At 40.4% G+C, this 14,846-nt stretch overlaps 1 protein-coding gene across 1 annotated transcript; it reads left to right on the forward strand.

Annotated features, from left to right (window-relative positions):
- Nucleotides 1-5,017: 5,017 nt before the first annotated feature.
- Nucleotides 5,018-11,736, forward strand: LOC307258437 (mucin-5AC-like; the record flags this gene model as incomplete). The annotated part of the gene is made up of 7 exons (XM_080037966.1): nt 5,018-5,264; nt 8,325-9,087; nt 9,185-9,299; nt 10,987-11,047; nt 11,126-11,238; nt 11,320-11,533; nt 11,696-11,736. 7 exons carry the CDS (start codon nt 5,018-5,020, stop codon nt 11,734-11,736), a joined length of 1,554 nt encoding a protein of 517 aa, XP_079894092.1.
- Nucleotides 11,737-14,846: the final 3,110 nt, after the last annotated feature.

Genomic DNA, 14,846 nt, shown 5'->3' on the forward strand with positions numbered 1-14,846 from the left:
AGAAGGTGGTTTACCAGGCTTCAGAATATTCATAATAAGAGCTTTTGAGAGAGAAGGTGGCAAGGAATTTATTTTGAATGCTTCTTCAAGCATGTCCAAAAAGGGAGGCAGTAGCTTATCTTTAAAAGTCTTTAATATATCGATGGGAAGTCCATCAGGGCCTGCCGCTTTCCCCCCCTTCATAGCTGCAAGTGCAATTTCTAGTTCTGAAAGCTTCATTGGACTGTCGAGAAGTTCCTGGTCCTCAACAGAAAGAGATGGAAAATCAAGACTATCAAGAAAACTGGTTCTTGTGATCTTGTTCGTGTTACTAGGCAGTTCAGATTTATAAAGTTTTTCATAATATAATTTAAATCTAATTTATTTCCTTTTGGTCATTTGTAACAGCTCCAATTGAATTTTCAATTTCGTGGATCATTTTCTCATTCTGTAATTTTTTAATTCGCCAGGCAAGCAGTTTACCGGCGTTTCCCCCTGGTCATAAAAGGACTGCTTTAATTTATTTAAATTAGATAGGGCCTTGTTTGCTGACTGTTCATTATAATGGTCTCTCAGTATGGTTAGTTTATGTTCAAGTGCTGGGGTATGGTTAATTAAGACCTCACCTTCCAACTCTTTAATTTGGTTTTCAATTTCCGTCATTTTGTTCTTGAATTGTTTAGATTTAAAGCTGGTATAACTAATGATCTGGCCTCTGATATACGCCTTAAAAGCTTCCCATCTAATTAAAGAAGAAGTTTCAGTGGTATTGACGAGAAAAAACAAATCTATATGTTGGTCAATGAAGCGGATAAATTCATGATCCTGCAACCATTTAGTATCAAATTTCCATCTGGGAGGTCCACAGAATTCTTTGGTAGCACTGTACTCAATAGATACTGTAGCATGATCGGAGATGATTATGCTTTTGTAATAACAATTTTTCACATTTGGTACTAAAATTTTGGAGAACAGGAAGAAATCCAATCTTGAGAACGTCTTATGCGTAGCCGAATAACATGAAAATTCTCTCTTGTCTGGGTTACGCTCCCTCCAAACATTGCAAAGGCCCAACTCTTCCATGAAGTTAAGGATTATTTTCCTTGATAGATTGTGGGAGGAGTCCTGGTTACCATTACGATCAAAATCTGGATTTAACGCACAATTGAAATCCCCACCTATAATAATATCCCCTCTAAGTGAGGCAAGTGTTAGGAAAATATTATTATAAAATTGTGGCTCATCTTTATTAGGGCCATAGACATTTACTAAAGTAAGATGTTGACCAAAGAGAGAGCCCTGTAAAATAATGAACCTACCCCCGGGGTCTAGAGTGGTGGTATTGACCTGAAATGGAATTGACTTGTGAATTAAGATGGCCACCCCTCTAGCATGGGATGAGAAATTAGCCACAAACACCTGACCTTGCCACCTTCTTCTTAACCTGATAACTTCACCTGAAGTTAAATGTGTCTCCTGTAGGAGTACTATTTTAGAACCCAAGTGTTTAAGCCTTGTCATAACTTGTTTTAGCTTGACCAATCTACCCAGGCCTCTGACATTCCAAGAGGATATTTTAAATAGCTGATTACTAGCCATGTACACTTTGATAAATAGATCTGTCAAAAGGGACCATTCTGAATCTGAGTGGCTGTATCACCTTATCAACGAATTTTACAAAAGAGGTTGAAAAACAGGTATAAATAACCATAAGACAAATTGAAAGAAAAACAAAAACAAACAAACAAAGGCAAAACAAACACACAAAAAGCAACATCCACATATAACATTTGCTAGAACCTGCAAAACAACCACAGTTAACAACTGTGTCATCCACCTAACGACTGCCTTCTATCCTACAGTCAAAACTAAATTATTACACCAACTTCCTTGGCCTTTGTTGATCCTGCAAAGAGGAGCAACTGAAATAAATCTAACTCGTTTACGCTTTATCTCTGACTATTAGTCTACGTAATTTAAAGACCCTTTGAATATACAGGAATTCTTATGAAACTAAAATTGCAAATGTTGATTTGCTCAGGATGACTCGGATTAATAATCATTAAACACAAACTAAGTGTAAATAATAGCTTATGTTTCTGTCTCTTAATATTGTTGCTTGAGACAATTTAAAGGTAGATGGAAGAAACAAACAGAAAACTATGCACTGCACAAATGAACAGATAATTTAAAGTATATAATGTCAAGATTACCACCCAAAGTATATTATATTTGCATGTGCTGTCTAATGATGAAGTAATCTAAAAGTCCATGCTCACAACTCAAGAGAGGGGGATTTCAGTAATCATTGAAATAAAGTCTACCATCGAAAGCTACTCAAACGTTTCAATAAATGCAGCACTTTAACATCTGTAAATACGCACACGTCTCCGTGTGGGGTGGGAACCCAGGCGCATATGCCACAAATCACTTATTCAACCTCTTCTGGATGGCCGCTCCTGATATGTTTCTGGAGGAAGACATGTACATCTTGTGGCGACAGAAATGTATAGTTCTTTCCACCGTGTGTGATGCGGAGCTTAGCAGGGAACTGCAAACCGTACTGGATTCCGTCCGAGCGGAGCCTCTGTTTCACCGCGTCATAGGCTTTCCTCTGACGTTGCACTTCAGCGGAGAAGTCGGAAAAAAACTTCACTTGCCTGTTTTCGTACATAACTTTCCCCTTTGTTTGCGCCGCCTTCATCACACAAACTTTATCCTTGAAGTTTAAAAACTTCATGATTAACTGCCTGGGAAAGGGGGCAGAGCGCGTGGATTTTGCTGGACCGATGGGGAAACTGGGAATACGATGAGCCCGTTCAATCCGCACCGCCGTAGGGAAATTCTCAGCACCAAGGATGTCGGGGAGCCACTTCTCCAGGAAGGCTTCTGCATCCCTGCCTTCTGCGCTTTCTGGGAGGCCGATGAGACGGAGATTGGAGCGACGTGAGCGATTCTCGAGGTCCTCGTTCTTCTCAGTAAGAAACTTTACTTGCGTTTCCAATTCCGTCATCTTGGCTGTAAGCTGCGCTGCTGTATCTTCCGTGTCACCTATGCGGGTTTCAGCTGTGGTTAACCGTGCCCTGATTGTATCCAGATCGGTTCTGATGTGTGCTATACCGTCAAGGACTTCACGATGACGCTCTAAACTTTCTGCCTTTAGTGAATTAATGGCCGCAAGTATAGGATCTGGTTGTTGAGGATGAATGTCATGTGGAGACTCTTCATCGGAGACTGCGGCTGTGTCAGTCATCTTGGTGTTGCCATTATCCGCGAGCGGGCTAGCAGCCTCCTCGTCCTCATTAGCCCAATGCGCGTTGCTAGCTAGCGTCGACCTCGTTGTTGGTATTTCAGCATTAAACTGATTTTCAGTTTTTTGTTTTTTCCCATTTTGGTTTGCTTTCTCCGCCTTAGCTGCCGTTCAGGACTTAAAAGGGTCTGTTTTATGATTCACTTGTCAGAGACTCACGAAGTGCGACTTTCTAGCTCAGCGCCATAACCGGAAGTCCCATATTTGCATATTTAATAAAATATTAAAGAAAAACAAGTAATACACAAAATTATTGTGTTATGTCAGTAATCAACTGGCAAAGTTTCAGGACAATATCTATAAGTTAAAAAAAATCCCTATTCACCTGGGGTGTCTCGCCTTAACCTAAATATATCGCTCACTTCACCTTTAACATAAATAAATCGCATACTTCACCTTTAATCAAAGTCTTACAAATTGCACGCATTCAATTACAAGAAAGGCAAGTATTTAAAAGAGCAGGTCAAATCTCCTGGTGCACCATGATTGTTTAAATGTATTGCTGAATCTGCTCATGTTTTCACCATGAAAGGCTTGTAGGGGTCTGAGAAGTGTTTTGTGCATTTGGCTGCCTGGAATCTCAGCAGCATCTCCCTCTCTGACACCTTTCTCTCTGACCACCATAATAGGGTTTTAAATTGCATTCAAAGCTTTTATGTTCCTTGTATTTATGGCACAGATACGGGAAGTTATTTATAGGGCAATCTTTCTGCAGCACTTGTATCAACAAGAAACTAGGCTAATCATACATTTTGGGCAAAAAAATACATTGTCTATAGCCATAGCGACTCTTTTATGCTGTACTTAGCATCCTTAAAATTACAAGATTAACTCCCTGATTTTCAGCAGGTATAATGGTTACCATGTTCAGTATCTTGGTTTAGAATGTTAAAGGAAACCTCAGGAGTTCCCCAAAGGCATTAGGATTCATCATTCAGAGACCATGGATTTCCTTTACACAAATCGATGTCAATCTATCAATTAGTTTTTGAGATATTTCCGTCTGAACCCAAGTAGTAGACATCCGATCGACCAACGGAATGCCATTGCCATTTAATGAGCCATGATTCATTCATGGCTAATTATCGTAATGGAAGGTGAGCCTCAAAATTAAATTGGCCTCACCCACCCCACCCATTACCATTGTATGAACAAGGTTACCTGGAAAAACATGCTAGACAGTCGGTAAACATTTCTGGTCACTTAATATTTCGCAAATGTTTGGTCCAGTGATTTATGAATGTATTCTAAGATGCTTTAATGGATAGAAACCACAAAGGTTGACACCCAATATGTATTTTCTACCCCTCCTAAACAGCAAACACCAAATACACTATATAATACATGATATTGGTAGTGTGGCATTGTCAGTTGACTCAAACAAACCTGTAAGGACAGGAACTACTCAAAGAACATGAGAACCGGCAGGATGCTACTTGAATGGGTGATTCCATGGCTCGCCCTGTGCTTCCGACTATCTTCAGCAAACGGTGGTATGTACACAAAATAGGACACAAAGAGAGCAGCTTAAAGTTGTTTTTTGGGGGGGAGTTGTACCTTAGTCAAGTCAAGGGTCGAGGGGCAGGGGGTTTCATATTTTGTCTGTGAAGCCTGTGGCAAAATGGCTTTTTGTGACATTGGGTTGTATAAATAAAACTGATTTGATATGATTTGACAATGTAAACTGATTGTATAAATGTCTTTCTTTTTTAAGATATGAGTCATAAGATGGTTCCTATGGGTCATATGGATGAGATGGATCCTATGGATGAGATGGGTCAGATGGGTCCTATGGATGAGAATGGTCAGATGGGTCATGGTGGTCGGATGGGTCAGATGGTTCATGATGGTCAGATGGGTCATGATGGTCAGATGGGTCAGATGGGTCATGGTGGTCAGATGGGTCGGATGGGTCATGATGGTCAGATGGATCATGGTGGTCAGATGGTTCATGGTGGTCAGATGGGTCATGGTGGTCAGATGGGTCATGGTGGTCAGATGGGTCATGGTGGTCAGATGGGTCAGATGGGTCATGGTGGTCAGATGGGTCAGATGGGTCATGGTGGTCAGATGGGTCAGATGGGTCATGGTGGTCAGATGGGTCAGATGGGTCATGATGGCCAGATGGGTCATGATGGTCAGATGGGTCAGATGAGTGGGGAGAAAGAGAAGAAAGATGAGAGTGAGGAGAAAGAAAAGAAAGATAAAAGTGGGGAGAAAGAGAAGAAAGATAAGAGTGCGGAAAAAGTGAAGGAAGATAAGAGTGGGGAGAAAGACAAGAAAGATAAGAGTGAAGAGAAAGAAGATAAGAGTGGGGAGAAAGAGAAGAAAAATAAGAGTGAGGAGAAAGAAAAGAATGATAAAAGTGGGGAAAACGTAAAGGAAGACAAGAGTGGGGAGAAAGAGAAGAAAGATAAGAGTGAGGAGAAAGAAAAGAATGATAAAAGTGGGGAGAAAGAGAAGAAAGATAAGAGTGAGGAAAAAGTGAAGGAAGATAAGAGTGGGGAGAAAGAGAAGAAAGATAAGAGTGAAGAGAAAGAAGATAAGAGTGGGGAGAAAGAGAAGAAAGATAAGAGTGCGGAAAAAGTAAAAGAAGATAAGAGTGGGGAGAAGAAAGATAAGAGTGAGGAGAAAGTGAAAGAAGTTCATGAGGGTCATGAGGGTCAGATGGGTCATGATGGCCAGATGGGTCAGATGGGTCATGGTGGTCAGATGGGTCAGATGGGTCATGGTGGTCAGATGGGTCAGATGGGTCATGGTGGTCAGATGGGTCAGATGGGTCAGATGGGTCATGATGGCCAGATGGGTCATGATGGTCAGATGGGTCAGATGAGTGGGGAGAAAAAGAAGAAAGATAAGAGTGAGGAGAAAGTGAAGGAAGATAAGAGTGATGAGAAAGAAAAGAATGATAAGAGTGGGGAGAAAGAGAAGAAAGATAAGAGTGGGGAGAAAGTGAAAGAAGATAAGAGTGGAGAGAAAGAGAAGAAAGATAAGAATGGGGAGAAAGAGAAGAAAAATAAGAGTGAGGAGAAAGAGAAGAAAGATAAGAGTGGGGAGAAAGTGAAAGAAGATAAGAGTGGAGAGAAAGTGAAGAAAGATAAGAGTGAAGAGAAAGAAGATAAGAGTGAGGAGAAAGAAAAGAATGATAAAAGTGGGGAGAAAGTGAAAGAAGATAAGAGTGGAGAGAAAGAGAAGAAAAATAAGAATGGGGAGAAAGAGAAGAAAAATAAGAGTGAGGAGAAAGAGAAGAAAGATAAGAGTGGGGAGAAAGTGAAAGAAGATAAGAGTGGAGAGAAAGAGAAGAAAGATAAGAGTGCGGAAAAAGTGAAGGAAGACAAGAGTGGGGAGAAGAAAGATAAGAGTGAAGAGAAAGAAGATAAGAGTGAGGAGAAAGAGAAGAAAAATAAGAATGGGGAGAAAGAGAAGAAAAATAAGAGTGAGGAGAAAGAGAAGAGTGAGGAGAAAGAGAAGAAAGATAAGAGTGGGGAGAAAGTGAAAGAAGATAAGAGTGGAGAGAAAGTGAAGAAAGATAAGAGTGAAGAGAAAGAAGATAAGAGTGAGGAGAAAGAAAAGAATGATAAAAGTGGGGAGAAAGTGAAAGAAGATAAGAGTGGAGAGAAAGAGAAGAAAAATAAGAATGGGGAGAAAGAGAAGAAAAATAAGAGTGAGGAGAAAGAGAAGAAAGATAAGAGTGGGGAGAAAGTGAAAGAAGATAAGAGTGGAGAGAAAGAGAAGAAAGATAAGAATGGGGAGAAAGAGAAGAAAAATAAGAGTGAGGAGAAAGAGAAGAAAGAGAAGAGTGGGGAGAAAGTGAAAGAAGATAAGAGTGGAGAGAAAGTGAAGAAAGATAAGAGTGAAGAGAAAGAAGATAAGAGTGAGGAGAAAGAAAAGAATGATAAAAGTGGGGAGAAAGTGAAAGAAGATAAGAGTGGAGAGAAAGAGAAGAAAAATAAGAATGGGGAGAAAGAGAAGAAAAATAAGAGTGAGGAGAAAGAGAAGAAAGATAAGAGTGGGGAGAAAGTGAAAGAAGATAAGAGTGGAGAGAAAGAGAAGAAAGATAAGAGTGCGGAAAAAGTGAAGGTAGACAAGAGTGGGGAGAAGAAAGATAAGAGTGAAGAGAAAGAAGATAAGAGTGAGGAGAAAGAGAAGAAAGATAAGAATGGGGAGAAAGAGAAGAAAAATAAGAGTGAGGAGAAAGAGAAGAAAGATAAGAGTGGGGAGAAAGTGAAAGAAGATAAGAGTGGAGAGAAAGTGAAGAAAGATAAGAGTGAAGAGAAAGAAGATAAGAGTGAGGAGAAAGAAAAGAATGATAAAAGTGGGGAGAAAGTGAAAGAAGATAAGAGTGGAGAGAAAGAGAAGAAAAATAAGAATGGGGAGAAAGAGAAGAAAAATAAGAGTGAGGAGAAAGAGAAGAAAGATAAGAGTGGAGAGAAAGAGAAGAAAGATAAGAGTGCGGAAAAAGTGAAGGTAGACAAGAGTGGGGAGAAGAAAGATAAGAGTGAAGAGAAAGAAGATAAGAGTGAGGAGAAAGAGAAGAAAAATAAGAATGGGGAGAAAGAGAAGAAAAATAAGAGTGAGGAGAAAGAGAAGAAAGATAAGAGTGGGGAGAAAGTGAAAGAAGATAAGAGTGGAGAGAAAGAGAAGAAAGATAAGAGTGCGGAAAAAGTGAAGGTAGACAAGAGTGGGGAGAAGAAAGATAAGAGTGAAGAGAAAGAAGATAAGAGTGAGGAGAAAGAGAAGAAAAATAAGAATGGGGAGAAAGAGAAGAAAAATAAGAGTGAGGAGAAAGAGAAGAAAGATAAGAGTGGGGAGAAAGTGAAAGAAGATAAGAGTGGAGAGAAAGAGAAGAAAGATAAGAGTGCGGAAAAAGTGAAGGAAGACAAGAGTGGGGAGAAGAAAGATAAGAGTGAGGAGAAAGTGAAGAAAAATAAGAGTGAGGAGAAAGAGAAGAAAGATAAGAGTGAGGAGAAAGTGAAAGAAGATAAGAGTGGGGAGAAAGAGAAGAATGATAAGAGTGCGGAAAAACTAAAGGAAGATAAGAGTGAAGAGAAAGAAGATAAGAGTGGGGAGAAAGTGAAGAACGATAAAAGTGGGGAGAAAGAGAAGAGTGAGGAGAAAGTGAAGGATGATAAGAGTGAGGAGAAAGATAAGAGTGAAGAGAAAGAAAAGAAAGAGAAGGAAGATAAGAGTGGAGAGAAAGAAGATAAAAGTGGGGAGAAAGAGAAGAAAGATAAGAGTGTGGAAAAAGAGAAGAACGATAAAAGTGGGGAGAAAGAGAAGAAAGATAAGAGTGTGGAGAAATTGAAGGAAGATAAGAGTGAGGAGAAAGATAAGAGTGAAGAGAAAGAAAAGAATGATAAAAGTGGGGAGAAAGAGAAGAGTGGGGAGAAGGAGAAGGAAGATAAGAGTGAGGAGAAAGATAAGAGTGAGGAGAAAGATAAGAGTGAAGAGAAAGAAAAGAATGATAAAAGTGGGGAGAAAGAGAAGAGTGAGGAGAAAGAGAAGGAAGATAAGAGTGGAGAGAAAGAGAAAAAAGATAAGAATATCTCAACAAACAACCAGTTCTGCAGCACATGGGGAGACTCTCATTTTAGGACGTTCAACGGAGACTTCTTCCAACTTCCTTCCACTTGCAACTACATCCTTGCGTCCCAATGCAAGAGCAGCCTTGAGAGTTTTTCCATTCTGATCAAACGGCAAAAGATAGATGGGGTCACTACCATAAAGAAGATAACTATGAACCTGGAAGGAGTCGATGTGGAATTAGCTGGGACTTCCGTCAGGTTCAATGAGGAACTGTGAGTCTGTTTTGATAGTATGACATGTCATTACCATTGGTTTTACGGACTTTAATGTCTTATCATGTTACTGTGATGATTTTTTTGTCTCCTATAGTGTTACTCTACCATTTAGCCAGTCGGGCATTTCAATCGCAAGAGGTTGCTCCTATGTGAAGATAGAGGCTAAGCTGGGTTTGGTCATGAAATGGAATGAAGAAGACTCATTTTCGGTATGTTTTATCATTGTGCTCCATATCATACCTGATTGTATATATCTTAGATCAGCACAGAACCTGATCTATTAAAAAAAAAATATTAAGTTGTACTGCTACATTTATACATGGCTGATTTCGATCACTTCTTAGCTAAACTTAACATATTTTTGTGAGATCGTGTTTATATTAGAGGTGGGCATAGATTATTTTTTTTAATCTAGATTAATCTAGATTAATTTTGGAATTAATCTAGATTAATCTAGATTAAAATGTCTCATTTGAATTCATTCATAATATGTGTGTGCTCCTAAATAATGACTCAAAGTAAGTCTTTGAGAACGTGTTTCTCAAGCCAGGTGGCGCATCAGACCAGGGGCTCATCTCCGGTGCAGGTGCACACCTAATGCATCAAGTTAACTTGCGTGCAGAAAGAGGATGTCACGGAACTCATGTCCGTTAGCTTTTCAATATAAGACTGTCAAAATAAAAGTCCCGCAAAACAATCGTTATTTTGGGGATTAACTTCTCAGCGTGAGAAATTTGAGTTGTAGGTTAGCGTGTGAGAGTGTGAGCTGGTTGATATGAGTGTGTCTCACGGCCAAAAGGGTCTTGGCAGCTCTGTCAGTTGTCAAACAAAGCGGACGGACGTGGTCTCTATAGCAACGAGATCAGCTGAGCTATCACTGATAAAAAAAAATATTGTTTCCATAATGATTTCCATAGCCTTAAGCCATAGGCTAGCCTACATGTTGTGTAATTCAGTGATTTTCAACCTTTAATGAGTCGAGGCTATGCATTGGCTTTGGCGATTTCCCTTGCCTCTTTTTTTTCTCTCCACACAAAGCTCTCCCATTGCACACACGCATGCCCCGGCCGCTTCCGAGAGCACAGACTGTTAGAACTCCTACAGTAAACCAATTCCGCATTGCACAAGGTGCAAACAACCTTGGTCTTGTCGAGGTTTCCATTGGGAAGCTTCTTAAAAATACATTTTCCCTGAAGCAAACCCGGCGGCTTCCTAGCTGCATCCATGTCAGCACGTTACGTTTGATGTGGTAGGCTACACAGGTGCGAAGTTGGACTCGTTCTGACTCGTGCACTACAGTGCAATTCGGCCAGGTATATATCCGCGCTAAAATAAGAGGAACAAGAGATTAACGGCGATATTTTTTTTATCGCCGATAAGAGTCTGGCGTTAACGCAGCACGTTAACGCCGTTATCGGCCCACCACTAGTGTATAGTAAGATACATTTTACCAATGTTAGAAGTGCCCAGGGTGCTCTTAATAAGGCATTTTGCGCAGATTAAAAATGGTCGATTTTCAAGTACTCAATCACTTAAAGGCAATATTCATTATTAAAAAAGGCTAAACAAAATCTAGTTCTTAGGTTGCTGTTAAAACAGGTAAACATGTCTCCTGTCCTCAGGAAGGCTATTAGTGAAACTAGGAGCATGACAAACTGTCCATGTCATTTTTGAGAAACAGTAGTTGTCACAACATTCTCCACTTAAGGTCTGCTTTCTCTATCCCAATCACATGGTTTTCATCTGTTATTGTAGTTTAGCGAAATGATTATGTAAAAGTTAGAACTTTTCATTCTATTCTGATATAATTGAGAAAAAAGGCAGTCTTCTGCAATGTGCTGTACAATATTCCTTTTCTGCACCTTATTCAAATGTCGTTTTTCACCTGATTTTAAGGTTGAGCTGGATGCAAAATTCAAGAATGAGACCTGTGGTCTGTGTGCTGACTTCACCACAGGTAAATACATAAAAAATAAGATTAAACCAAACTATAAAATGTGTCTTCACATTTGCTAAACACTTCTTTTGCCTCTAGAAACAGGGATTTCAATGACTCCTGAAGATGTTGGGGAGATGTGGAAAGTCAGCGATCTTAATGAAGAATGTGAAGACATGTCCTCTACCGCAACAACAACCTGTGCAAAGCAGGTATGACAAAATGGATTTGCTTTAAATAATTGATATGACATTTAGGTACAATTTAAATAAATCATATACTTTGACCAACAGACAAGTCTCTGTGAGGAGCTGCTCTCAGGAACTGCATTCCTCAGCTGCCAAGACCTGCTTGATACTGACAAGTATATTGAAGCATGTGAGAAGGACATGTGCAACTGTAACAGCAGCAGTTCTTCATGCCTTTGTAAAACCATAACAGAGTACTCCCGTCAGTGTGCTTATGTAGGCGGGAAACCCCAAGAATGGAAGACCGAAGATATCTGTGGTGAGAACAGCAATCAAAACATTTACATGTTTGTGCATTTTCACTGTATTTATATCAGAACCAGTGTTTCTAAAAATAAAATGTCATGTGTTGAATAGGCCAAACATGCCTTTTCAACAAGGAATATAAGGAATGTGGTAGTCCCTGTGTTGACACCTGCAGCGACTCCCAGAGGAGCCAAGTGTGTGATGAACACTGCGTAGATGGATGCTTCTGTCCATCTGGTAAGTTTTCTGATTTTAAAACCAAAAGAGATGATGAAGTTATAATTTGTCTTTTGGTTTGTTGTTACCCACAAATACTAAATGCTTTACTTTATGTTAATATAGGGAGATTATCACATTAATTTGATGTGTCCTTGTTCTCTTGACGCTCCTCTTTGTTTTTGTTTGGCTGCTATCAGTAAGGTGCAAGGTTATGACTGTTTAGCCTAATGCTGCAAAGAGTGAAAGTCAAATCCAAAAGTACTCAGCCTTAATTATTCAGTTTGGGTTTCACTATGGAAGGAGATGGAGTTGGCTTTGACATCCCTTAAACATATGCTAAAATGACATAAATATAATTAATTGTGTTCTGTAAAAAGGTTAGTTAGGCATGGCGGAGCACGAGTAAAAACTAGATGTGAAAATGCAAGCGATTATACTAGAGCACAGGTTGACACAGGGTTAGTGAAGAGCAGAAAGAAACATTTGAAAAATCAACTTGAATACACAATTCAAAAGGCTGAAGAAAAATACAGAGAGAGAAAGACAGGAGAACACAGGAGACAAGTGGAGATAGGGAAACCCAGGGTAAAACAGCCAGTGCACGTTTCGGGCTGTGACACTAAGCAATTCAAATGGAATTAAAGCTGCGAGCAGCGATGACCGTGTCCTCCGGGTGACCGCGTGAAGCTGCGTGAGTCTGTCTTCGGAGCGCGCTGCAGAGTAATGCTCGTCACTGGCGGGAGGCACCGCAACTGCGCTTGATACTGATGCGCGGACGTCCTCGGGCCTGGGCTGGAGGCGATGACGCCGAGAAATTACAAAGGCGATTGAGCCGATGGAAGTAGCTTCCTGTGTTATCTTTGTGTTGCGCTCTCACTTTCTATGAATATTAGTGTGTGGGCTTCCTCAGGCCTTGGGAGTCATTAACCATAAACAATTTGGAGAAGATGAGACAGAAGTTGCGTTCCGAATCGCATACTCTTTATTTTTTCTATTCTACATACTACATCCGACGATAAAAAGAATCTAGTTAGGATGCAGTAGGCATACTATTGGGACATACTTTTCTCTCTTATTTCATCATAACATTGCGCCTTGATCTTGCCTCTTGCTTTTATATCCGTCGCATCCCCGTTTGTTTTCATATGGAGGCTTCGTCGATGTTACGTCACTTCACGTGCGCACTGGATTGTGGGTCAGAATCGCCCAAATAGGATGCACCATTCAACACTAACAATCTTGGCCGCATGAAGTAGGACATCCGGGTACTTCTAACCATCCTAAATCTGGCCACAAGAATCGGGACATCCTAAATCTTTTTTCTACATACTATATAGTAGAAAGTAGAGATGTCCGATATTGACTTTTTGCCGATATCTGATAGCCGATATTCTCCAAATTCTTAATTTCCGATTCCGATATCAACCGATATACATATGCAGCCGTTTTTTTCCCCCAGACTAATTTTAGGTCCCATCACATTATCTCCTGTCATACATTGTCTATAAAAAAAATAAGGACACTACTTCAACTTATGGAAAAGTTCCATATTTATTAACATTGTGTCAACATGTGTAAACATGTGTAGTGTAGGACAGCCTACTGAAAACTGCTCATTTCTATGAGGTACAACAAACAACACTTTTGGAATGAGGTAAAGTGCACACAAAGGAAATAAAAGTGCAAAGACATAGCCTAGAGACAGACTCAGTCCATAGCCCATTACTTGGGCTAATACAGTAATTGTCAATTGAAAATATAAACTGGGCTCAATCAGCCCTGTTAAACATGAGCAAAAACAAAACCTGCAATATTAATGTGGTGTGCAATAAAAACAAGAAAGGCACACAGTTCAGTTCAAACCTGAGTAGTAAACAAAGTTCTCCTTTTGTCCAGAGAAAGATGCTGAAAGATTGATGGGCCATATGTAACTGTCCATAACTTGGCTAAAACAATCATTAATTAAGCGTGATCGCTTGTGCCGTGCGAGACCCACGGCACTCTTGAGAATGAAGCACAGCCTTGACGAGCTTAAAGTCCGGATCTAGCCATTGAGCAGTCAAGCTCAGCATGCTAAACTGGCTAACGCTTGACGACCAGATATCTGTCGTGAAGCTAATGGCTACAGCATCAGAAATTAGCTTCTCGACGTGTCCATAAGCAACACTGTACAACTCAGGGAGGCAAACATCCGAGAAATACTTGCGATTGGGCATGGCAAAGCGTGGCTCGAGGAACTCCACAAGCTTGCTGAATCCGGCGTCTTGCACGATGGAAAACGGCTGATTATCGAGCGCAATGCACTCCATGATTTTTTGGCTGATAACTTTCGCTCTTGGGTGTTCCTTGTTGTATTTCAGTTTTTTTTCTGCTGACTCTTTGAGCGACAGTTGCGTTGTTTTCTTCACGGAGTCCTTTCCTCGTTGTTGTTTTGCCTTACTTTGTTGCTGCAAAAACGCTTCGTGTGCCTCCGGGTGGTTTTTCTTGATGTGAGAGATTAAATTCGAAGTGTTGAATGACGAAACCTTGGTCCCCCCTCGCATGACATGCGCCTCACACTCTTTACAAACTGCAAATCTGGTATCCGCAGGTGAAACGTTAAAAAAACTCCAGACCGCAGACATTTTGTGTAACAACGAGCGAGCAACCTGTTAGCTACACTAGCCACACTCTTCTGTTGTTGTTTTGGTGGTGCGGTTTGATGATGTCATCAATTGCGCGCCGGTAAATGTCAGGACCCAACAAGCAGCAGCAGGCAGCAGCACAACCCAGGCATTATATAATCGGTTTTCATTATCGGTGGAAAAACAGATAACGATATGAACAGATATTACAAAAATAGGCTAATATCGGCCGATATTATCGGACAGCCGATATTATCGGACATCCCTAGGAGAAAGTATGCGATTCGGAACGCAACCAGAGTATTGTGGAGTTCGGTCAACTTCCTGTTTTGTGGCAAATATTTCAAAATAAAATACTTCTTGTTGATTTTGGGGTGGGGCGTCAAGAGGGTTTTTTGTGTGTCCTGGGATTGTACGTTGCTGTATCGAATTGTGTGCATCTAAGTGTAACACAGCCTGAGTTTTGATCAATTAAAGGGGTTC

Source organism: Ammodytes marinus (genome assembly GCF_949987685.1).
Source record: "Ammodytes marinus genome assembly, chromosome: 12".
In the NCBI taxonomy this organism is placed as follows: domain Eukaryota; kingdom Metazoa; phylum Chordata; class Actinopteri; order Uranoscopiformes; family Ammodytidae; genus Ammodytes; species Ammodytes marinus.